Source organism: Apodemus sylvaticus, chromosome 8 (genome assembly GCF_947179515.1).
Source record: "Apodemus sylvaticus chromosome 8, mApoSyl1.1, whole genome shotgun sequence".
In the NCBI taxonomy this organism is placed as follows: Eukaryota; Metazoa; Chordata; class Mammalia; order Rodentia; family Muridae; genus Apodemus; species Apodemus sylvaticus.
In genome coordinates, this window is record NC_067479.1 from 54928286 (window position 1) to 54954672 (window position 26387).

At 39.1% G+C, this 26387-nt stretch overlaps 1 protein-coding gene across 5 annotated transcripts in view; it reads left to right on the forward strand.

The window, feature by feature from the left end:
- The window catches only part of Fndc3a (fibronectin type III domain containing 3A), a 184496-nt gene that overhangs the window by 125239 nt on the left and 32870 nt on the right, over nt 1-26387 (forward strand). For all 5 annotated transcript variants that reach the window (XM_052190977.1, XM_052190980.1, XM_052190976.1 and 2 more), the window contains 7 exons: nt 8681-8918; nt 11736-12005; nt 13524-13582; nt 21209-21366; nt 21469-21528; nt 22506-22644; nt 24398-24451. In XM_052190977.1, coding sequence (XP_052046937.1) covers nt 8681-8918; nt 11736-12005; nt 13524-13582; nt 21209-21366; nt 21469-21528; nt 22506-22644; nt 24398-24451 — 978 coding nt within the window. The remainder of the gene's footprint in view (nt 1-8680; nt 8919-11735; nt 12006-13523; nt 13583-21208; nt 21367-21468; nt 21529-22505; nt 22645-24397; nt 24452-26387) is intronic.

A 26387-nucleotide genomic window follows, 5' to 3' on the forward strand; every position in this document is an offset into this window, starting at 1 on the left:
CTTTATTGGGTGAAAACTGATTCTAGAAACAAACTGCCATTGCGGATGACCTAAAATGAAGGTCTTTCCCATGCCTAGGAGCAGAGTGGAGGCTAGTAGAACCGAATACAGATAGGGAATGCAGCCAGAGTTAGCCAGCTCATTTAGGGACCCCAGTCACTGTATCCTCAACACCAGACAGCTACCTTAATAAATACTTACAAGTCATTCCGTTATCCTACATGGAGGTTCTAACTCCCTAAGTGGGGGGAAACTTAAGATTTCTGTTATCCATGAGATCTTAGGTTCCTTGGAGATAGGAGCTGCCTTTAAATTAATTTTACATTCTTGTACTCAGATATAGTAGGTGTCCCAAAAATATTTGCCAAATAAATTGATGAATTTTAATAATAATCTTTGTGGAAGGATTGTGGGAAGCTAGTGAGTTTATTACCATTATCTTAATTTAAAAATCAAGATTGTCTCTAGGAAATTTATTAGTTTGAAGTATATATATGAGATAATCCAAAGACAAAAGTAGTCTTTTGAAATATTGTGAGTAAACACTAAGACTATATGCTCAGGTTCTCATTATCCTCAGTTAACATACCCCAGTTTGATGACACATAGTTTCTAATACTAGAAAACATTAATAAGATCCACATTATACTCACAGCTAAAGCACTTGACACATTGTCCAAAACCTGACACATGAGCATAAAGCTAGCACATCAAGAAGCTAGGTATAGAGAGGAAAGATCCAGGCATGTCTATGGCTATAAGAAAATGCAGGTTGTTTGGTTTGGCAGGAATGAAGTGGCACACATATTAATAACTACTGTCTAGTCTCCTTTTAGCATTTTATACTGTGAGCAACCTTAGTTGTTAAAGATTTCTAGTATGTTTGCCCTTCAAAAGCAGGAAGAAAGCTTCAAACCATACAGGCTGTTTAGAAAAGATGCTTTGTGGTATGTAAGCCAAGATCATATATATACCTGATTGATAAGCTCTGGAGCCTGTCTTTTCTGTTGGGTATAATAATAAGCTCTTAATGCTCCTTAACAAGAAAGGGAAGGCTGTAAGAGACTGACATACAACTTAGAGGCAGAAATATTTGCCAGAGAAGTTAAGATGGCAAAAAGAACAAAGTAAAAGAGATGTAAAATCTAAAAAAGCAAATGATGACAAGAACAGGAGAAACTGCAACTCACTGACTGTACTGGCTGGTTGGGTGTGTCAAGTTGACACAGGCTGGAGTTATCACAGGGAGCAGAATGGAGCTTCAGTTGAGGAAGTGCCTCTATGAGACCCAGCTGTAAGGCATTTTCTCAATTAGTGATCAAGGGTGGGAAGACCCATTGTGGGTGTTACCATCTATGGGCTGGTAGTCTTGGATTCTGTAAGAAAGCAAGCTGAGCAAGCCAGTAAGAAACATCCCCCCATGGCCTCTGCATCAGCTCCTGCTTCCTGACCAGCTTGAGTTCCAGGCCTGACTTCCTTTGGTGATGAACAGCTATGTGGAAATGTAAGCTGAATAAACCCTTTCCTCCCCAACTTGCTTCTTGGTCATGATGTTTTGTACAGGAATAGAAACCCTGACTAAGACAAATTGGTACCAGTATAGTGGGGTAGTCCTATGACAACCTGACTGTGTTTTGGAGACGACTGTGGAAGAACTTTGGAATTTTGAATTAGAAGAGCCATTGGGTGTTAAGAGCTCTGCGGAATGTTCTGTAGGAGCTTGGAAGATAAGGTTGAGAACAGTGTAGAAAGTGGAGGCCAGACTTGTGAAAGAAATTTCAGAGGGAAAATTTAAGACTCTTATCAGTGCTGTTGCTGTTCTGATTGTGAAGATTCTGTCCTTTTGGTTAGCTGGGGCTGAAGAATAACAAGATACCACAACTACTAAAGAAAAATCTTTGCATTACTGGGATTATTGATGCTGGTTAGCTAGAGCTAAGAAATTAGTGATGATTGAGAAGAGACCAGCATCACTGAGGTGAAATCTGAGAAGTGTTTTCTGAGAGCACACAGAGACTGTGTTCCAGAGATAGCCAAGGTTGTACCTTATGCTGTGACTGGATTTGGTACTATGTAAGAGTCACCCTGGTGGTACTGGTTTTGAAGGCATGAAGGGGTCCTCAAGAGCAGCTGAGGCTCGGTACTGTGAGAGGCTACGGGAGGCCATTGATGAAGGTGCAACCTCAGTTCCAATTGATGGCCCAGGACTGAAGGGGTCATGCAAAGAATTTGAGGCTTGGCACCATGAAGAGAGCCTATGAGAGGCTATTGGTGAAGCCTAGTTACAGCAGAAGACAGCAGTGTTTTGGGGACAGCCAGTGTCATGAGATGACCACCAAGAAAAGCAGCAGCAATGGAGTACAGGCAGCTGGAGCCTAGAAGACAAGGTGTGTGCTACAAAGGGCAGGGCTGGAGAAGTGACGCAAGCCCTGGGAGGAGCCTAGAAGATTGTGAGTTGGATCCCAAACATTGGATGGTTGGAGTCTGAGTTTGCTTTTGATTGTGACTGTGCCCTAATGTTTTTCCCCCTTAAAGGAAAAAAGTATTTTAGTGGAGCCCACAGTTAAGAGACTTTGAATTTTTTAAAAGACTTTGTATTTTAAAAGATAGTGGATATTTTAAAGGGATCAAACTTCTAATAGGTAAAGACTGTGGGACTTTTAAAGTAATTTAGATCTTGGGGATGATTAAGAAAGTATGGTTTGAGGCTTAATAGTGATGTGTGATGTGTTTGTGCGTCAAGTTGACAAGGTGTCAATTGTACTGGCTGGTTGTGTGTGTCAACTTGACACAAGCTGGAGTTATCACAGGGAAAGGAGCTTCAGTTGAGAAAATGCCTCCATGCGATCCAGGCATTTTCACAATTAGTGATCAAGGGTGGGAAGGCCCCTTGTGGGTGGTGCCATCTCTGGGCTGGTAGTCTTGGGTTCTATAAGAAAGCAGGCTGAGGAAGCCAGGGGAAGCAAGCCAGTAAGTAACATGCCTCCATGGCCTCTGCATCAGTTCCTGCTTCCTGACCTGCTTGAGTTCCAGTCCTGACTTCCTTTAGTGATGAACAGCAGCATGGAAGTGTAAGCTCAATAAACCCTTTCCTCCCCAACTTGCTTCTCAGTCATGATGTTTTATGCAGAATAGAAACTCTGACTAAGACACTGACAAATATGAACTTATTTCTTAAGAGCCTTGCATTGCAAGATGGAATAACTTAATATTTTAGTAATGAAGTTAATGACTTACTGAAAAGTTTATAAAATACATGACTCTAACTCCTGGATGGCATCATCAAAAATTCTCCTTGGGTTACCAGGTGGCCTAGTAGTCAAGGTGCTTGCTGGCTAGCCTGGGGACCAGAGTTAAATCCCCTAGCAACTTCATAAAAAAAAAAAAAAAATCAGGAGGGGTGAGGTGTGATTCCAGCATTTGAAGATTCCCTGCACAAGCTGTGTAGCTAGACCAACAGGGTTGGAGAACACTGGCTGAAGTGAAAGCATTTACCCTAGTGTGATAAGTGGGCATCTGTCTGTTAAGGACGACCTCTTGTGTCAGGGACTGACCTCCACATGCATATGCTCTTCTTGAGCCAGACAGGGTAGCTCATAACTAATTCAAGGCTTAAGAGGTATAAACAGGGTGACCAGGTTCAAGGCTAGCCTGGGATATAAAGTGGAGCCCCCTTAGCCATTAATCTTGTTTCTTTAGTTCCATGGAGGCGGTGGTTCAGATGAGAGGGTTTGTTTCTGTAGGATTGTAGATTTTGTAAAGTGGGGGAAAGACCCATGTTAGCTTAATTATAAGTTTCAAGTTACTCTTTTAAACTGTGCTTATTTTTTAAGTTTAAATTATGTCAGCAGCCAGTGTTGAATCGGTACATTCTTCAAAGTTTCTGTATCCTAGTGGGTCCTGATGCTGTCTTTGGAAAACAGCCAGAGTAGGGGTCTGGAAACAGGAAGAGCAGGACTCTGGAAAGACTAGAAGAAAACTTACAGGAATTCAGATGAGGACAAGAGGGTGGAGACTGTGTGCTGACGTGTGTGTGTGTGTGTGTGTGTGTGTGTGTGTGTGTGTCTGTGTTTGCACATGCACACGCGCATGTACAAGAACTTGGCTATCAGGAAATAAGGATTTCCTGGCAGAATGCTCAGGTTCTAGTATTTATCATTTACAACTTGAAGGTAGGGACCTTATCAAGCCTGGGAAGGAAGCAGAGATTTGAGGAAGCCACCTAAGAGTCAGTGTGGTGATGAGTGAAAAGGAGACGTGAGCTTTCTAATTGAACTGAGTGTTTATGTTTCTAATCATACACATCATCTTTGTTTTTAATCCAGGACTGTACCAGGTAATAAGAAAAACAAACCAGATTGACTGGTCCCTGAGGCCAGGAAAGCACATACCACAGTATAAAATGCAAAATACTAAGCACAACCTTTCTGCCTTCAATGGAAGAAATAAGGCTTTGCCTAATTAAGATTAGATGGTACCCATAGTTAAGGAATTGCTTATCTTGTGTTTTAATTTTTATTAGCAATCTAACTTACCTTACTGCTTTTACTTTACTCCTCACAGCCAGAGGAGCAGCTGATGTGAAATCCAGTGTGTACATGCTGGCTGTTTCTGAGCAGTTAGGCCTCTGGAGCCCTGAGGCAGTTTTGAGGTCTCTGGGCCTTGCTCTAAAGTTATAGCCTCCTAAATCATTCATTGAAGTGCTGAAGTAGACTGTGTTCTTTTGGTTCTGGCCCTGATCTTTGTTGCTTTTGTGTTGGTTCTGTTTGCTTGTTTGTGTGTTTGTTTGTTTGGCTTGGCTTGGCTTGGCTTGGCTTGTGTTTCCAGTGGCATTTCTCCTGTTATAGTTTAGCTTTTGTAATTGTGGTAAGAAAACACTTAGCACATATTTTTCCAACTTAACAATTTTCAGTGTAGAACTCAGTGACACCAAATATGTTCATATTCCATCGTCCACAGAATTCACATTGATCAAAACTAAAGCTGTGAACCAATTTAGTAATAACTCTCCATTCTCCTCAGCTTATCCTCTGCTTTAGTAAGAATATGGAATTAGGAGTCAAATTGCCTGAGTTCTAACATTAGTTCTTACACACTGCTACCTGTATGGCCCTGGTCAGTTTATTTAACATCCCTATGTCTGGATTTCTCCATCTAAAATAGAGATAATAGTATCTAATTTACAGTATTGTTATAAGAATTAAGTAATTGGCAGGGAACAAACAATGAAAAACAAAATGTCTCCAGTCCATTGTTCTTGACAGCCATAGCTCTGTTTCTGTATTCCCCTTTGCTAGACTTCCAAAATTGTGCTGTGAGCTCTAATTCTCTCCATTTCCTTTTTTAAACTCAGTCCAGCTAGTTTCCCCCTCTGAATTTCCCAAAACTGTTTTCATGGGGGTCACAGTTTTATAACCCATTAGCTAGATCAGTGGTCAATTCTTATTGTCCATCTACCTGACATATTAGCATTTTACAGGTTGAGCCTTCCCCCTTAGCACCTATTAACAGACGTCTAAACTCCACAAAGGAATTGTGGTTTCTTCCTGCTGCGCACAGGCTGTCCTTTGATCTTTCTGGAAGTACAACCTGGTTCCTACCGTCTTCTAGACGTTTCCACTTAGATGTCTTAGAAATTTATAAAATTCTTACCCTTGAATCCTTTTGAAAACTCTGAATGCTAAACCCCATAAACTTAACTTGTTCTGCCCCAGCTTGCTCATCACAGTAAGTGGGAACAGTCTTAGCTTCTCTTCCCACATGAAATTGTCAGCTAATTTCTTGCCTTTAAATATATGAATATGTGAGCCACTTCTAAACCCCTCCTGCCTGCACTCTGACCCTGTAGCCCACAGTAGCCTGCCATCAGCTTTTGCCTAGGTGACAGTGGTGGCTTTCTTAAGTTTCCTCACTTTTGTCCTTCATGTCTCTGTTGTCAAGTCAGCAGCCAAATAATCCTATCAAATAGAAGTTTGTGTCACAATTTCTAGACCTGCTTCTGTAGACATTTTCCCTGGGTAATTTTTACACCAGGTTCATCCCCTGTGCTATAAGACAAATAGCAACATTCCTGACCTCTGTACTCCACTAAGATCCCAAAATGTCCCCCAGACATGACCAGACGTTCTCTAGAGGGCACAGGGAACTCTGGATTAGAAAACTATAGGCTATATCACTATTCTGCACAAAAATTCTTCTAAATTGTTTATTCTTTGTTTTGCCCAAAAATATTTCTTAAATGGATAGACAGGATTTACCTGTTTATAGATTAAGAGAAAAAATCAAAATGAAAAGGAAAATAACCTCAACAGGAGGATGGGATACAGAATGGCAACTCATTGTCAAGACCGTCCTCACTGCAGCTAGAGTGTAGGATTTGGTGAAGAAGAAGAGTAGATTAGAAAAGCTGACTGAGAAAGAGAAACACTCCTCCACTGCTGGTGGGGTTGCAAATTGGTACAACCACTCTGGAAATCAGTCTGGCAGTTCCTCCAAAAACTGGGCACTTCACTTCCAGAAGATCCTGCTATACCACTCCTGGGCATATACCTAGAGGATTCCCCATCATGTAATAAGGATACAGCTCTACTGTGTTCATAGCAGCCCTATTTATAATTGCCAGATGCTGGAAAGAACCCAGGTATCCCTCAACAGAAGAGTGGATGCAAAAAATGTGGTATATCTACACAACGGAGTACTATTCAGCCATTAGAAACAATGAATTCATGAAATTCTTAGGCAAATGGATGGAGCTAGAGAACATCATACTAAGTGAGGTAACCCTGACTCAAAAGGTGAATCATGGCATGCACTCACTAATAAGTGGATATTAACCTAGAAACCTGGATTACCCAAAACATAATCTACACATCAAATGAGGTACAAGAAGAAAGGAAGAGTGGCCCCTTGTTCTGGAAAGACTCAATAAAGCAGTATTCAGCAAAACCAGAACGGGGAAGTGGGAAGGGGTGGGTGGGAAAACAGGGGGAGGGAAGGGGGCTGATGGGACTTTCAGGAGTGGGGGGGGGCTAGGAAAGGGGAAATCATTAAAAAAAAAAAAGAAAAAGAAAAGAAAAGCTGGTTGCTGTGAAGAGGGCTCATTGGCGCTTGCCTCAGAAGCAGGAGGACTGAACCACATGAATGCCTGGGAATGCAGAAGCAGGGGAGGCTGGCTAGTAGGACTGGGTGGTCAGCAAGCTTTGAATGTGATTAAGAGACCCCAACTCAAAACAATAAGGTGGAAGAATAATTAAGATCCCTAACATTAGCCTCAGGCTTGCACAGAGACACATATATGCACATATACCTTTCCCCTTACATACATGAGAACATGCACGCATGCATACCACACAAAGACACAAAGCGGGGAAAGGTAATTGGAACAATATTGAGAACTAAAAATCCTTTCAGGGTGAGTTGTCTTCTAGGAATTAGGAGTGAGAAGGATAGCAGATGGAATGCTGTCATATTGGGATCTAGTTCACTCAGTCTGTTTTAAGATCTCGCTAATGTACATTCTTTTAGGGTTGAGGCTGAAAAGGTATCGGCCACTCCAGACTCCCTTCAAGTCGGGTTCCAGATAACATCTGCGTCCATGTGCTGTGCATGCTGTACATTTGCCTGAAGACTTGAGGCATTCATTTCACTAGAGTGCAGACTCAGCAGTACATAGAAATAGCATGCATTATATATGAAATATATATGCTAAATATATGACATATAAACAGTGAATTCATTTGGTATTCCAGTCCAGTTCACACTTCAGTAGAAAGTAACTCAGGTTGATCAGTATCAACATATAAATGTCATACTTACCAAATACAAGACTCGATATCCTTAAATATAAAAGGATTTGTTTTTAAATGAACACTTTTGTATAATAATTTTTCTGTTTTTCTGAAGTGCTGGTATATTATTAACCATTCATTGTGAAAGGATTCCTAATTTTGAGATTAAAAATCTTATACCTTTTAGGCATTTATATCTGTCCTAAAGCCCTCACATTCCTGAAGGTCCTGTGAGATCAAAAGGGGATTTATTATTTTTTAAAAAATTGATTCACAGAGTTGTAATACTTTAGAATGTGACAGTATAGGTTCGGGAGCATTTTTGGTTTGTTGGTTTCTTCAGACAGAATATCACTGTGTAGACCAGGCTGGCATGGCACTGTGGGATCCTATTGCCTTGGCCTCTGGGTAGTGGGATTTCAAGTAGACAGCAACACACCCTGCTTAGTTCCAGACAAGGGGAAATATAATTTTAAGCTGCAATGCCACAAATACTTTTATTAACCTGGGTTCTGGTTATCTGGATATCTGGTGCTCTTTAGTCTTCTTAAAGCTTGTTTTTGATCCACCCTCAGTTATGATACAGAAAACTAAAATCTTGAACCCCTTGTGCCCAAACCACCAAATGTATCTTGTTTATATGCTAAATACCCAGTATCCCAGTTTAGTGTTAATTCATAGTGTAGTTTCTCCCATTGATATTTTAAGATCTGCTTTAGATAACATTCATATTGTATAACAAGAACTGCTTTGTTGTTTAGTGTTGATTTACTCCCTAATATGTTGAGTAAAATTTTTTTCATGGTTACTCTCAGTCTTTTAAATCTTAATAGTACAAATGTTTTGACTCAGGTACATTTGAAGAGACTTGTAACCTGATGTTCATTTTATAGGTTATTGAAGACAATGGTGTTCGGAGAGTCGTTGTCGTTCCGCAATCACCAGAGTTTCATCCTGGTGGCCACACAGTTATCCACCGCTCCCCACATCCTCCTCTGCCTGGATTCATTCCTGTCCCAACCATGATGCCCCCTCCACCACGCCATATGTACTCACCAGTGACTGGAGCTGGTGACATGGCAACACAGTATATGCCACAGTATCAGTCTTCACAAGTATATGCAGATGTTGGTAAGATATCTCAAACATCCCTGCCTTGTTGTGGCCACCCCTTACATAGACATAAGAGATATTTGCTTGGTGTCATAGAAAGGAAACTACACATGGTAGCGATAGCACAGTGTGTTTCTGTTACCCAAAAACTATTTAGGAACTTTGTCTTCAGGATGCAACAGGTCTCCAGCAAACAGTTAAGTAACCAAAAATCAGAATATGATTTACATCAGACAGAATATTTAATAGGGTCATATTAGACGACAGGTTTCCTCTAAGGAGATTTTTAAACCTTTAGCTTTTTTTAAACCTTAAAGGGTATGATGCTACTACAAAAAGTTCCTGAATTCTATAAGGAACTGAGAAACCCAAAGTTGCCTTCAGTTAATAAATTGCTGAAAAAGCAAGACTAATGCATGCACATATACAGCTCAATGATCTTCATGTCTTTTTCTTTGCTATGACTTTAAACAATACCTTTCTTCTTGTAAGTCAAGTTTTATATCTTCTATGAGAATCTCCTTTTCTAATAATCCTTCCTATTGTATTGCTAGAACATACCTGCAGCAGCTTTGATTTAAATAAAAACTGTGTAGTACAATCTCTAGGTAATAAGTAAAAATGTGCACAGGTACACTTCACAGTGTTGTGAAGGAAAGTGAAGGGCATAAATGCACCGACCAGCTCAGGATGGTGGAAGACAATCATCACCTCCGGAATTCTCAGAATGGCACCAATGAAACGTTTCCTTGTTATCCATACTGTTATGGAGATCAGACTTCACAGTACATCTTTCTTATGAATGCATTAGCTCATATCATTCCCCAGTAACATTTCCAAGATACAGAAGAAGGAGCTGGGGTTCAGAAAGATTGTCCCTAAAAGGTCCTGTTAGTTAGCTGTTGTAATTTAATTCTCTCAGACTCACTCTGTTACAACATAGTCTTTATTTTCTCCATGGATACTCTTATTTTATGTTGAATAGATAAAACGTAAATGCAAATGTATAACCAAACTAAAAGGGTACTAAGTATAGTTCTCACATAACATTAGCCATTTTTAACTGTGTATTTCAGTGTAATATTCTGTTTACTGTATTCTACCAAGAATAGAATTTATTTATACTTATTTTTTTCTTCTATAGATTATCCTTTATCTGACTTGTTTCCAAATCGGGGTATTTTTACATGCACATGTATACTAATACACAAGACATCTTAGGAATGAGATGTAAAGAATTGTAACACAATACTCCTTTATACACATACCCTGATGATAATTTTCATATAATATTTAATAATATTGCACAGCCCATCACATCACAGGTGTGGCATTTTGTATCGTGTCTTATCAGCACTCGTTCTAGACTTGGGAGCATTTCAGGTTTCAGATTTTTAGATGAGAGAATCTGAAATTCTAAGCCATCTCAGAGAGAACCCTTCAACCTGTCAAGTAATCTGTCCTGATTTCTTTTACCCCCGGCCCTGCAGCTACTTTCTGTCTCTGTGTTTTTGCCTGTTACGGACTTTTCACTGACATGCATATAGCCATGTATGTGAAGCATTTATAACATCCATGTAAGATGTGATATTTTCTGCCTGGGTTTTAACTTGAGGTTCGTCTATGTGGGGACATGCAGTAGCATTTCATCGGCTTTGTGGTTGAAATTTAGACTTGTGTGCACATCACAGTTTAGCCCATCCGTACATTAGTTGATGACATATGATATTTTGACTGACTGTTAGTGATGCTGTTGCCTAAGTTCACGGGTCTCAGTGCCAGCATATGTTATACTTTTGAGTAGGAGGACTGGGGCATGTGTGACTAGCACCTGCCATGCTGTCTGCTTACTGCTTCCCCCATTTTCTTTCCCTACCAGCAGTGTAGGAGGGTCCAGTTTTTCCATGTCCTTGCTAAAATGTACTTTCTTTCATAATCATCTTGTTGCTTGTGAATTTTATTTCGTTTTTTGTTTTGATTTCCTTTTTCTTATTTTGTTGATACTCATTGGCTATGTAAATATTCATTCTTTAATAGAGTTGTCATTGTATGTCTATGTTAAGAAATCCATGATTTGCAGATGCCCCCACCCTACAGTCTTTTTACTTCCCCTGTGATATCCCTTGATAGAAAAAAGGTCCTAATTTTGATAATGTTCTGTTTGTTTTGCTTTGTTTATATTATTTATGTCTTATCTAAAAAGTATTACCAAACCCAAGGTCATGCAGATATACTCCTTTGTTTCTTTCTGAGATTTTTGTTAGTTCATATGAAGAGTAAATCCTGTGTATCCTTACAATATTCATTTCAAGAATATTATGCTAATTTTCATAAAGTACTGCTAATGGGACTTGTTAGGCTTTTAAATATTTTCTTCAGTACATATTTCAGATACAAAATTAAAACATAAATTTAACACTCCAATTAATCTTTGTTTGCTAACTCCTGCAGTTTTTTCAGTGATGATTTTGTTTGGTAATTATAATTTAGACTGGTGACATTTTTTTCCTGTTTTATATGGTTGAGATTGAAGAAGGTTGAGAGGTAATAGCTAACAAACAGTACAGTGAAGGCGCATAGACCACTGTGGTCTGCCTCTGGAGAGAGATTTGGGAAGATGGTTAAGAAAAGAAATGTCTGTGCTAACTTACATGGAGCTGTAACCAAGTCACAACACTTGAATTTGTTAGTGGAAACATAGAAATAGCTTTGTTTTACAGAATTGCTACTCATAATATTTTGTATGAGATTATAGGCTCACTGCCTGTACTTTTATTGTGACAGATCCATTTGGAGAATGTGGTATTTTTAACACTTGTGCTCTACTTCTTTTAGATGCCCATTCTACACATGGCAGGTCCAACTTTAGAGATGAAAGATCTAGTAAAACATATGAACGTTTGCAGAAAAAATTAAAGGATCGCCAAGGAACACAGAAAGATAAAATGAGCAGCCCTCCACCATCACCTCAGAAATGCCCTTCTCCCATCAGTGAACACAATGGACTCATGAAAGGGCAGAATGCCAGTGGTGTGAACACAGGATCTGCAAGAAACAGATCAGGGCGCGGGAGAGGCTGTACACAAGGTGACCCAGAAATAGAAGGTAACGCTGGATACGAGTGTCTCTTGTATTTTTCACTTAAACTGCTAAAATTATATCTTCACCCTTCATCTCATCCTGAATGACACAAATTCATAGCCTAGCACTTCCCTAACTGAGAAATGTTTTATAATATTAATGATTGCTAGACAGCTGATTTAGCATTTGGAAATCTCAATTAAGTAATTTTACATTATCATAAATGTTACTAGTTGAAAATTTTCCTTTAATAGTAAAACTGACTAACAAAGATGCCATTTCTTCTGTTTCTGGTCCTTTTATAAGGCTGTCTTACCTTTTACCAAAACTTTATTTTTTTTCCAGCTTCTTTATATATGAATACATGATAACTAGTTATGTTATTAACCAGTCCTCTCTGCATGTTCCATAGTTAGTTATAGTATCCCCCTTCCCTTTGCTTCAGAGGTTTTACTTTTTCTTTGGATCCTTCTCCTAACATGTGACTGTTCCCATATAAACTCTGAACACTACTTTTTATCATGGACTAGACTCAAGTTTCTATAGGTAAATATAAGCTAGGTTAACAGTAGCCTGTCTCCCTGTCTCAAGTGTGAGGTTTGTGCCAGGTACTTTGACTATGTACTAAGCCTCTCACTGATGCCTATCTTAATTTCCATAGATTTCCTTGACACTGTTGCCTGTGTTAACTTCTAAAGGTAGACCACACTATATTTCATCAAATGTGCCTGTGAGGCAGACTAACATGCCTTTTCACAAATACTAACAGCTTAATTTCTTATTCCTGAGTGTACTTGTCTAGTGTGATACTCCTGACTTACTGTGTGGAATTATCAAATGATACAGCTGATTAACGTGACAGCAACCAGGATGCACCCAGCCTTGGGATCAATGTCAAAAGTATTAATATGCTTACCTCCATCTTCCTTAACATTCATCTGCACATTTTAATCAATGCTTTAATGGCTTCATGGTTTGTTTGTTAACATTTATTAAAATGTTCTCCAGTTTTTGAGACTGTCTGAATATCCTTTTCTACACTAATGCCCCAAATGAGTCTGGCTAAAGGCCTTTTTTGTTTTGTTTTGTTTTCTATGTCAGTAGTTGCTATGAATTACATCAGATTGGGCGACCATGGTCAAGTATTTAGTTCACCAGTCAAAGCCAGGTGTGGAGGTGCATGTCCATAATCCCAGTACTTGGGAGGTTCAGGCAGGAAAGTTGTAAGTTCCAAGCCATCTTAAGCTGCACTGAGTCCAAAGCAGAGCACTGATCAGGGCAAGCTGACTGCAGAGGAGAGAGGGTGTTTCTGTTGTAAGGAGAGTGCATTCTGTGTAAGGACATGTGTCAGGGCGTCTCCATGCATACTTGCATGCATACATGCGCACGGTTTGAGTGATAGTGATAGTTATAATAGAAACCAAAGCAGATAAACTGTGAAGAGCTATAGACGCCTGTGTGTGTCTAAGGATTAAACACAACAAGAGGAGAGGACAAGAACTTTGCATCTAAGTTCTTTTTTTTTTTTTAATTCTTTTAAAGAAAAAGATGAAGAAACTAAAGCATTTGAAGCATTTCTTTCCAACATTGTCAAACCAGTGGTAAGTATCTCATGTGTTTTTTTCTTGCTAATTAATATAATTGTGTAGGATTTTGTCATTCTCATTTAGGTGTTAACTTCATAGAAATGTGAGGCCCTTGTGGAGTGAGTGTTCTGAAGGGGAGCCTTCCTCAGCGAAGCATGCCTGAGGCGAGGAGAGCATACGTGTTTCCCAGGCCTTTGTAACACAGGGTATAGTAAGCTAGAAATACACAAGAAAAGGCGGGCATACATTACAGATGCTCATAGAAAGGCTGTGACAAAAGACTACATATTCTACAAAGTGAAAAATTTCAAACTGGTTAAGCATAGTAAGTTCTTCATTGACACCTAAAAGAAACAAGAAAGGGTAGCTGGGATCACATTTACCGTTTAAAAATTACATAAAAATGTTTACCGCAGCTTTAATATTCATAAAAGGTGGAACAAGAAATGCATACATTATAATACTTTTATTCAACAAAATACAAAGAAAGCAGAAACAGGCAAAGGTGCTATTGACAAAAAAAATGATTCCATAATTATAAATAAATCAATAAAATAGTCTTGGAAAAAAGTTTGTGGGAAGTGGTGAAAACATCAAACTATAATATTTGCTCTAATTTGTTCTTTTCTTCCTCTACTTTCTAAGTGTTGTGACCCTATCCCATTATATAAGCAAGCTAGCACAAAGGCCAGTCACTAAGATTTAATCCTGGCTTTTATGTAAAGGTTTAAGTAAGAGATACACAACCTAACAAAAACCTCTATAATCCCTCCTCCATCATCGGTTTAGCTACTTGGGATTCGTACCAGTGTTTGGAATTCATTTCTATGAGTCCAACGACAAATACATTCTTTTTAGCTCTTTTCTCTCTCCTTCCTCTCCATCCCCCACCTATCCCTCTCTAATAAGGTCATACTCTTTGCTTTTGTGGCTTGATTTTAATCTCTTACTATGTATGGCTTGTGTTCCTATGTCATACTATTCTTTAAGAAATTAACCTACTCATTCATCCAGAAAATATTTACTGAGCTATTTTTAGATGTTATAAGTAAAAAATGTGTAGACAAATCTAGTATGGAAGGTAGAGTTCTGTGGAAAGTAATATTAAATTAAAGCAATGAAGAAAATGTCACTGGGCTTCCAAAGAGGGAGACAAGTGCAGACAGAACATAGGACCACTGTCAGCATACTCTGGTGAAGGGTAGAACGGGCCCAGAGCTTTTCTAGCCAGAATAAGGCCACTTGACATTTATTAAAAATTTTCCTCAGTTTACAAAGCAAAGAACTTTACTTCTTTACCCCTAGAAGGCATGACATCATTATAAAAAGAAAAACACTTGGAATTTTTGCTTATTTTTACACAAAAACAAATTAAAAGTTGTTGCCATTATTAATACCTTCTCCATGAATGTGTTCTATATTGTTTTAATTTTGCCTGTTGAGAAAGGGTGAATTCATCAGTCCTCATCAAATAGGCTGCTCATGTCTGTCTTGTTCTGTGAACTCCCAGTTGATACATTTGAATACTCAAGTTCTCTCTGTCATTCTAACTTGTTTTTAAGAATGGCCCATGTAGATGGAATAAATGTAGAAGAAAACTGTAGCTGACAAGTTTGCCGATGTCAGTCTCTTTTCAGAGTAATTGAGATGTACGTGTTAGTTCCTCTATAATGAGCTCATGACATACTGTTTCCCCTGTTTTACAGATAGGAACTAAAACAAGCAAGTAAAAAGGAATAAACCAGGGTTGGAGCCCAGGCAGTCCCCAGAGCTCTGACCTAGTGCTTCTCAAGGGCTTCACTTAAGAAAACAGGGCTCACAACATGGCCGTCATTGTGACAGTGTTCACTGTCCGGTGAGGTGTGGCCTGTGGGTGATCTCTCTTGGGCTCTGGGAAGGTTCCTTAGATGGCTTTGCTTGTGCAGCAGCTTACCTGTGTGCAGCAGGGTAAAGTTATCACAGTTGGCTGTCTGTCCAAGCCCAGTGTGACTCCACTTTATACAGGCTAGTTGAACAAAGAACAAGATTCTTGTTGCTGTGGTACAGAGTAGAAATTTCAGTGAGTGCACCAGCAGCATCATATACTTCAGCCTTAAAAATAAAAGTAGCCTACAAATTACATGTTTAGGTCTAGAAGATCTGTAGTGTGTTCAGAAGAAGAGCTGTGAGAAGAACTGCACAAGCTGAGGGCTTTCAGTAGCGTTTGGCTGACTTGCTTTCTTCCCGCCAGTTCCAAAGCTCAGTGTGCTCCCATGTGGAACACATCCACTAGCACAGTTGTCTGCAGCACACTGCTGCCTCAGCCCCCTGAGGAGCTCTGCTGCTAGCTTGAGTGTAAATACTGTACATAAAGGATGTACAGAATATGACATGGGCAGTAGCATGTACCACCAACCAGATGCCATGGTTATTGTGTCAAACCTTTATCTCTTGGGGTTGTAAACTCTGTGTAAAACCAAAAAAAGAAAGAAGAAAGAAAAGGAAGTGGCCCTATCTAGTAAGATTTGTGTTGACATAACAGCTAATGTTGATTTTTGTAGATAATACTAAAAGTGGCCACAGAAAGTGAAGTTTTAAAATAATCTACCTGTTATTATAAAAAGATGTACTTTAGTAAGGTGTCTAATACTAAAAAGGGGGAAGGGGTAATTTCACTCTCTTATTTTAGTTTTTTATTTAATGGTTGAGTGATTAATTAGCTGTCTCTGATTAATTTTATGCGCTATAAAGTACAGGTCATGGGTTTTTTTTTTTGATGGTTTTGCATGCTATAGTGTATTGAGATCATAAAATTAAATATTTTTATTTGCCCCATAAATATTTGACCCTGAATAGAATACCATTTGCCATATTTGAAGCTGGAGATGGACTGTAAAACAAAGTATGTTCCTGGACCCTACATTGTCTTTTAATAAAATTATTATCACATGATAAATGTAAAGTTTTTAAGTATAGGGTCTGGAGCGGTGCCTCAGAGGAAAAGAGCAGTTGGTGTTCTCACAGAGGACTGGGTCGATTCGCAGCATCCACATGACAGGTTGCAGCCACCTATAACTCCAATTCCAGGGACCTAACACTCTTTTCTGGACTTTGCAGGTACATATATGGTCCGAGACATATATGCAAGCAAAGTACCTATACACATAAAATTAATAAAGTTTTAAAGTAAAATAAACTTTAAAACATTTTTAATATTGTGAACCACCAGAACAAAGAGAGTGCTATCCAAGTGTTTAATAAGGAAACTAGACCTTGGCAAGGGCATCAGGGAAATTTTCTTTTTAAAGAATGTTTGAGCTGAAATTTCAAGGAAAAGTGGGTGTTTGATTGTGGATGGGACAGAGAGTGTGGGGCAGTACTGCACACATAGGAGTGTGTAAAAGGCACTGTCTGTGGCCCATTGGAGGAGCATAATTACAGCATACATATGTGTCCACATAAATAGAAGATGTTCACTGAGGAGCTCAGCTGCACACTGTAGGGAAAGTCAGTACACATTTCACTTCAGAGCGAGCTGTGCTCTCAGGCCTGAAGGGCCTGGAATGTCACTAAGTCTTTCTGAAGTCATTTCTTCCACAAGGCTGAGTAGAAGAGCGCCATATGCTCCTGTATATTGAGCTGATCGTGCTAGCATGGTGTTTTCTTGGTGCGGGGGATCTTTGATATAACTCTGAGTTTTAAAACCTAACATCTGTTTCAGTCATGCCTGGAACTAAATGTGTTTGCTGTTTGCTCCTTGCTGTCTTTCTTCAAAACCTTCTCTGTGTTTACAAATTCTAGAACTGTCTGTGTTCAGATTTCATAAACAGAACTCTCAAGTTCCTTTCTTACTTTGTGTGTGTGTCATTTGTTTGTTTTCTGTCTTCCTATGTGATCCAAGCTGTCTTCAAGCCTAGAGCCTCCTGCCCTAGGCTCCTGCCTTCTAGGATTGCTAGCACACCACAGGCCAGCTCCTCTCTTCTTAATCACACATCTATCCAACGGTTGAGTGTGGCTGTTTTTTCTACTTTAGCAGTTTTTGGAAATCCAAAAATATTGAAAATTTTACTTCTACAGTCTTTGTCACAGTCCATAGCATTCTGAGTTTCTTTCAAGGTTAACTTCCTGTTAAGTTTTACTGTATTAGAAACTGTCAAACACATCAAGTTGCCTCACAGTTTCGTAACAATCCTGCCTATTCTTCTTCATTTTTACACCTTTCTTACATAGTTGGGTCAGCTCTTGAGCTGCTCTGCAGAGTTGGATTCAGCTCTGGGCTACTCAGACTGCTCACTGCTTGAGTATTCGAGCATCTCTGAGGCACTGAATGCTTCTAAACTTTCTTCCTGTAAGAAGACGGGTATGCGAGGCCATTTGTGATTTTCATACATCATCAGTGGACACCTGTTATCTTGGTTCCATAGGCTGCAGTGTCAGGGTCACCTCTGATTCCTCCTTTAGCTTCAGTTCTCCTCCAGCAGTCAGCATCACTGAATTTCTAAGTCCTGTGCTTCCCTGCCCTGTCCCTGACACACACATACATATCATTCCTCTCTCACTCAGGAATTTTAGAATAGTTGTATGTACATCCACTTTTGTTTCTTGTATATAACCTTTTTATAATCCACCTGGCCCCAATAACACAAAACAGGCCCCCCCTTTTTAAGTAACATTTCAGTTTTATCATTTGAATCAATACTAAATAATAAATACTGTTATCCTGTTTACAGTTTCAAATTCCATCTACTATCCCATTCTACCTCCTAAATACCATAAAAATTATCTTTTCTTAAATTAGATATTTTCTTTATTTATATTTCAAATGTTATCCCCTTTCCTGGTTTCCCTTCCGAAAACCCCCTATGCCATCCCTTCTTCCCCTGCTCACCAACCCACCCACTCCTGCTTCCCTGTCCTGGCATTCCCCTATACTGGGGCATCAAGCCTTCTGAGGATCAAGGGCCTCTCCTCCCTTCGATGTCCAAAAAGGCCATCTTCTGCTACATACTCGATTGGAGCCTTCCATGTGTACTCTTTGGTTGGTGATTTAGTCTCTGGGAGTTCTAGGGTACTGATTGGTTCATATTGTTGTTCCTCCTATGGGGCTGCAAACCCCTTCAGCTCCTTGGGTCCTTTCTCTAGATCCTCCATTGGGGGCCCTGTGCTCAGTCCAATGGTTGGCTAAGAGCACCCCCCTCTGTATTTGTCAGGCACTGGAAGAGCCTCTCAGGAGACAGCTATATCAGGCTCCTGTCAGCAAGTACTAGTTGGCATCCACAATAGTGTCTGGGTTTAGTGGCTGTATATGGGATGGATCCCCAGGTGGGGCAGTCTCTGTGTGGCCTTTCCTTCAGGCTCTGCTCCACACTTTGTATTTCCTCCCATGTGTATTTTGTTCCCCCTTCTAAGAAGAACCAAAGTATTCACACTTTGGTCTTCCTTCTTCTTGAGCTTCATGTGGTCTGTGAATTGAATCTTGGGTATTCCAAGTTTCTAGTCTAATATCCACTTATCAGTGAGTGCATACCATATGTGTTCTTTTGTGACTGGGTTACCTCACTCAGAATATTTTCTAGTTCTATCCGTTTGCCTAAGAATTTCATGAATTCATTGTTTTTAATAGGTAAGTAGTATTCCATTGTATAAATGTACCTCATTTTCTGTATCCATTCCTCCATTGAGGGACATCTGGGTTCTTTCCAGCTTCTGGCTATTATAAATAAGGCTGCTATGAACATAGTGGAATGTGTCGTTATTACATTTTGGAGAATCTTCTGGGTATATGCCCAGTAGTGGTATAGCTGGGTCCTCAGGTATACTATGTCCAATTTTCTGAAGAACCATCAAACTGACTTCCAGAGTGGTTTTACCAGCTTGCAATCTCACCACCAGTGGAGGAATGTTCCTCTTCCTCCACATCCTCACCAGCATCTGCTGTCCCTTGAGTTTTTGATTGTGGCCATTCTGATTGGTGTGAAGTTGTATCTCAGGGTTGTTTTGATTTGCATTTCCCTGATGTTTAACATTTCTTTAGGTGCTTCTCAGCCATTTGGCATTCCTCAGTTGAGAATTCTTTGACAAAACAGGCTTCTAAAGCATTGTTTGTACTACGTTCTTTCTTGTTGATTGCCATACTGGAATTGTCATTTCTGATCACTTAGTATCTGACACTACCTTTGCCTTTTCAGGACATAGCTGCCTACCTCTGCCTGTCTCCTGTAACCCTTTCAAAAGTGTTCTCTCTCTCTCTCTCTCTCTCTCTCTCTCTCTCTCTCTCTCTCTCTCTCTCTCTCTCTCATACACACACACACACACCTCGTTCATTCATATGAGAGTGAAATTACCAGGTTTTTCTTAAAAGTTAGTTTTCTGTATAAGCTTAGGAGATAAATTATTCCTGAATTAATCACCTACTCTCCTAGTCTTAGGAGATCTAGATTAGGTTTTCCTAATCCTTCAGGATCTGTTAAAGCAGTAGGCATGGTGATGTGGTGGCATGGGGCACACCCGCAGTCCCAGCACCTGGGAGGCCTAGGCAAATAGGGTCTTGAGTTCCAGCCCACTTGGCCCATGTGTATGACAAGACATTGTTTTATATTACAAAAACAAGAAAATTTTCTTTTTGAAATGAACTTCTCAGGAAATTTTTTGTTGCTCATTCCAAGTAAGCATTCCTCAAGTGGCTTACTTAATGTGGATATTTATGTCAGACTAAGAGTCTAGCATTTTAATAGAAGTAGAGAGCAAGCATTTTTCTATAACAAAGGGCTGCCAAAGGTGAAACTTAAAAGTCTGCTCGAAATTTCTCTTAACTGTACTTGCTGAGCAAGTACATAGTCCTGGAGAAGTCTGTACAGATGATAGAGACAGAGCTCAGCTTCTCTTTTAGATAGTGTTTAGGTAACAGTATTTCCCAGTGTTCATTTCTTAGTTTTGATAAGAAGTGCATGACTATATAACATCTTAAACTTAGGCGAGAGTCCAGTGAAAGAAGCAGGAAAGAATTCCGGGTGCTGTTTACTTAACTTTCTGAGAAATTCATTTTATTCCAAGTTAAAAGAAAACCCCTTAGAGGCTTAGAATTCAGTATTGGCCAAGCAAGTCGTTTTCTCCTTATTCCCTACTTAATGCTCTACTACTGCCAGTCTTTGTGAAATGCAGTAATCAGCCACAGTCCTAGCAGGTAGATGGAATTTTCATATTCTCCTGTCTGGTGGTTAAAGCAGTATCTTGTTGTCACAGCTGCCTTTATAGCAGTGCATGCACCTACACTCTTTAATGTGTTCATCTCCATGAAACATTCATGCCCTTTGCTTGCTTTCTCTTAATTCATTTTGTTTTCTTCCTGTTATATACTTGGTGAATAGAGAAATGAACTCTTAGATAAGAGAATGCCCATTGTTTTGTGGCACTGTACAGTCTGGAATGGACCACATCAGTCTATTTTGTCTGTCTTTCATCTTCACAACAAATTGATGTCACCTCAACCTGGAGCATCCTGCTGTGAGCTGGTTGGGGTAGTTTGGGCTGCTGCTGCTTTGTGCAATTCTGTGCCCATCAGGGAGCCCACAGTGGGCCTGTGTACTGGAGGCTTTCCAGGGAGATCTCTGGCACGTGCATTTGCTTCATAGTGCTTTCACATGTTGCCATTTTGTTTCATAGGCCTCAGACATCCAGGCAAGGACAGTCCTGCTCACCTGGTCGCCTCCTTCCAGCTTCATTAATGGTGAAACGAATGAAACAACTGTTCCAGAGCTCTTCAGTTATGAAATCCTGGTGTCAAGCACTGGGAAGGAAGGGAAATACAGAAGTGTTTATGTGTAGGTATTTTCTGGTCCTGCTCTTCTGTGTTACATGGTTAACAATTTGTGATAAAGGGTTTATTGCTAATTGTATTATGTATTCCTTTTTCCCTTCCTCAGAGGAGAAGAAACAAGTGTCACTTTAAATGATCTCAAACCAGCCACAGATTACCACGCAAAGTAAGTTTATTCCCTTCTTCCATGTGGCAGGCACCAAAGAGGGCAAGACTTTGCTTTTGTTGTTGTCATTAGTGATTGCCTTTAAAATCCAGAATATATTTTAAACTAAATAGTGGACTTTAATTTTTCAACTGGCATTATTATCATTTCTCAAAATAATCCACAACACTTAAAAACATTTAACTCAAATGTAAATGTTACAGTAAAGAAAAGAACTAATTACCCTGTTAGAGAGATAAAGGATTAGAAGGACTCTGTAGAGGATCTGCAGTGTTTGCTTTTGCACTGAGGTATTTATACACAGAATCATAAAAAAATGCTCGGTTCACCCTGATGTATAGTAATCTGCGTCATGTTTTGGAGGAACATTGGGATTTTAAGGATCTCAGAATTCCACAACATTTAATAGGACCAATTCTGATAATGCTTTATAGTTTCCCAATATATTTTGTTAAGGTTTTACTCTGAGGCCTCCCCAGCAGGGGCCTAATATTTAGTCACACTGTTTTTCAAAAGAACATTTATAGGTAAGAGTATTCCTATTATACATTAATGTTGTGAGTTTTCTGTACTTCCAATCAAAGCATTATCCAGCTTAATCTATTTCAAACTGGATTGACACCATTATTGAATCATGAATAGTGTGGGTTAATATTCAAAATTTTTAAGTCAATGATATAGAGTCAAGTAGAATAGAAAGTTAACTAAGGATATTTTTTTGGAAAATTTAGTTTTGGAAATTGTTAGTGTATGTGTATGCATGTGTTTGTGTAGAGACATGCCTACATTTTACAGTCTCTTACTATGAGTTCCATTAAAATAAAAACACTGGTTTATACTATTTTAAAGACACTCTTTACTTCTAGCTAATACTTAAATTTTCTTGGTAGAGTATTTGAAAGTCGCCTTACTATTTGTATATATTTAAAGCTGATACTTTTGAAAGTAAAAGTGGATAAGACTATTTCATCCCATAGAGTGCAGGCAGAGTCCAATTCAGTCAAGGGAATCCCTTCAGAAGCTGAAAGCTTTACGACCTTAAGCTGTGAGCCTGATGCCCCCAATGCACCAAGGATAGCCAACCGAACCAAAAATTCACTCACCTTGCAGTGGAAGGTAAGAATATTCCACAGAGCATTTAAAATAGACATTTCTTCTGTTTTCCTTTTCCCTCCTTGTGTTAGATGTCAATTGTTTTTAGGGACCATAAGAGTGTTAACTTAAATAACATGTTTTTTTCATTGTACAATAAAGTAGGTGTTTGCTTCTTATGTCTTCAGGTAATTCACTTTCTGGTGCTGTTGTTTGTCACTGGCCAAAGCCAACTTGCAAGAGAATAGAGCTTATTTTATCCTTCATGCTACACTCACACTGGAAGTCAGAGCAGAACCACAGAAGAACACTACTTACTGACTTGCTCCCAGGTCCACCCGCCCAGAGCTAGTATCTCCATGGCGGCATGGGCCCTCCCACATCTACTGCCAATCAAGAAAAAGCCTCAGTCTGACCGAGGTGGTCCCCAATTGATTGTCTTTCAGATAACCTGGGGATACCCCCTGTAACTGGAGACTTGAGGATTGATGATAGAGCCTTCCATGTGTTAGGCAAACACTACAACTGACTTTTATCCCCTTACCCCTGCTCCCTTTTTAAAACTTGCTATCATCCTGTCTCAGTTGTCTTAGTAACTGGAATTACCTTGAAGGCCTCATTTCCTCTTTTGTATAATTTCAATAAAGGAACAACAAAAAGATGGGGTGGTAATTCAATGAGCTATGGTAAAACGCTTTACACATAATAGTTTCCTTGGAGGACAACAGAAATTTGGACTTTAGGTTATTGAAAGTGGACATTATATCTTCACCCCCCCAAAAAAAAAATCTTTTTAAGAAAAGGAAACATGAAGCCTTACAGCAATTTAGAACCACGAACTCTTGGAAAATAAAGTTTTCCCTTCTCCCTACTTGCAGTCTCTGTCTTTGAAGTCATTTTTTCTGTTATAAAAGAGTTTGGATTTCCAAGAATCTTTTCTTCCCCCCCTCTCCTCATTACAGTCACTTGGAACTATTTTTGCTGTGTCAATCAGTACTTACTTTTCTGACTCACAATATTTTTTAAAAACAATTTAATATAAGATGTTAGGAGTCTCAGAGTCAAGTTTCTTTAGATACAGAGTGTTAAGATCATTTGTTCTACAAAAGAGAAGCAGATTGAACTTATTCCAAGGAAGATTGGAGTTCTCATTCCAAGAATTATTAAAAACTATAGTGAGATGCCAAGTAGTTCTCCTAAAGCCAAACAGAGTACTGAGCTACAGTCTGGGGTGATGGGCATGCTGTGTCTAGCAACAGGGATCCCAGCACAGCCCTCTGTCCAGCAGCATACCCACTAACTCTCTGTTCTTGGGTAAGTTACAAAATAGTCTATTTACATTGTAAGGTTAGTTACAGTAAAAATAGTGGGAATTTAAACTTGATAAAATCTAATGGGCAAATGATTTTTAAAAGAATTATGAAAGTTAAAATAATTATTGTTAAAGATTATAGAGTATTCAGAAAAATGTGATTTATTTTTCTATGTTTTTATGTGTATGAGTGTTTACCTGCTTATATTTATGTGCAGTGAGTCTGATGCTCACTAAGACCTAAAGAGGGCATCAGTTCTTTTGTATTCAGGATGGTTGTGAGCCATCATGTGGATTCATGGTGGATGTGTTGTCTGTAAGAGTTCCAGTTGCTCTTAGCCTTAGAACCTGCTCTCATTCTCTCTGACCATTTTTAAAGGCTAAGTCACAGAGAATATCTGTGGCATAAAGTAGGTGGCTTGTTATTTATGATTAATTTCTTCTCTTTTTTTGACCCTGTTTCAGGCACCTAGTGACAATGGTTCTAAAATCCAAAGCTTTATTTTAGAATGGGATGAAGTAAGTACATTGAACCTTTTTAGTGGTTAAATTTATGGATGTTTATCTTCACACAAAATAATGTTTCTATGTTTTAGTTGTATTTAGGAAGCAATATTTTGTATGGTGGGCAAGTGGATGGCTAAGTGTCCTTAGCAAACATAACTAACTGACTTCCCTGTGAGGGAAGATGGTGTGTGTTCCAGCAACCACCATTATTACCACTCTCTTTTGCAGTGTGAACATGGGAGATGGGACCTAAAAGTGAGGCAGACAAAGTCTCATGAAATAGCCAGCTGGATTCAGAGTATCAGACAATGAACCTCTGAAGTGAGGTTTGAGTATAAAATGTACAGTAACAAAGACAAAAGCATGTATTTCCATAGAGGCGTATAAACACATAACATAGCAAGTTGTAGTAAGTATTCTAAAGTGAACTCCTTCCACTAAACATAACATAGCAAATTGTAGTGAGTATTCTAAAGTGAACTCCTTCCACTACACATAACATAGAAAGTTGTAGTGAGTATTATAAAGTGAACTCCTTTCACTACACATAACATAGAAAGTTGTAGTGAGTATTGTAAAGTGAACTCCTTCCACTACACCTGCGAGGGGCCCCAAAGCACATTCTAAGAACAACCATGGTATGGAGGTTTACAAGACTTTTGTTTACTTGAAGATTTCTCATAAGGTCTCAGAAATCTTACACAGCTTCTTTAATGGGCTGTTTCAACATACAATCAAAATGGTCACTAGAGTTTGGGATATAACTCAGTGGTAGAACCTACCAAGCTGAAGGCATTGGGTTTAATCACTCACACATACACACACACACACACACACACAAACACACACACACACACACACACACGGAGCTGGGGAGCAGTTATTATTTATAATTACCTAGGGAAAGGTACTATTTTTTCCCATGTCAGCCTTAAAAGCAAGATTGTTTTCTGTATAGAAAATTACCATAAAATTGATGACTTAAACAACATCTTACAGTTCTGAAAGCCAAAAATATAACAGTTTTCACTGAGCCAAAATTAAGGTGTCAGCATGGCTGTTCATTCCAGGGGCTCTAGAGCTGTCTCCTGTGGCCCATGACCACACCGCCGTCCCATCCTTTGTCTCACTGCCTTCCTCAGGAGGCTGTCTGCTTACCTCTGTGGCCCATCCACATAATCAAGGGTAATTAACCTTCTTTTTCAGGACAACAATAAAGTGGGCTATACAGTTTTAATGCATTATTTTCTTGTTATTATCTCTATTTGAGAATTATTCCATTTTCTCTAATTCTATTGTTATACCAAGCAAAGAAAGGTGCCAGAGAGTGTGGAAATTCTATTGATAATGTGGAGCTTTAATAGTATATATTAAAAGAATAATAAGCTGGGCAGTGGTGGTGCACGCCTTTAATCCCAGCACTTAGGAGGCAGAGGCAGGCAGGTTTCTGAGTTCGAGGCCAGCCTGGTCTACAGAGTGAGTTCCGGGACAGCCAGGGCTACAAAGAGAAGCCCTGTCTTGAAAAACAAACAAAACAAAACAAAAAAGAAAAGAAAAAAATTAACTAAGAAAGCATAACTTAAGAAAGCATAACTAAGAAGGTTTTGTTCCAGAAATGCTAAGAGAGTCACAATAAAACTGCTTTTGACAAATCACAGAAGATTCAATAGTTAATGGGAAGGTATCTGCTAAAATGTAGCAGAAATAGAAAGCGTATTCATTGTTCATTAATTTTATAGCATTACTAAACAAGGGGTTTCTTTTTAAAGTATCCACTAGCCAAATATACCACTTTGCATTATATTTTACCAATTTATATTAATGAAGTTGTAATTAACTTAATGACTTTAAACTGAGGTGGATGATAGTCATAGTGGCCAGACTAGAGAACAAAATCTACCATTACTCAGAATATGTGATTTTCTGAGTATTTTCTGATTATTAAAAA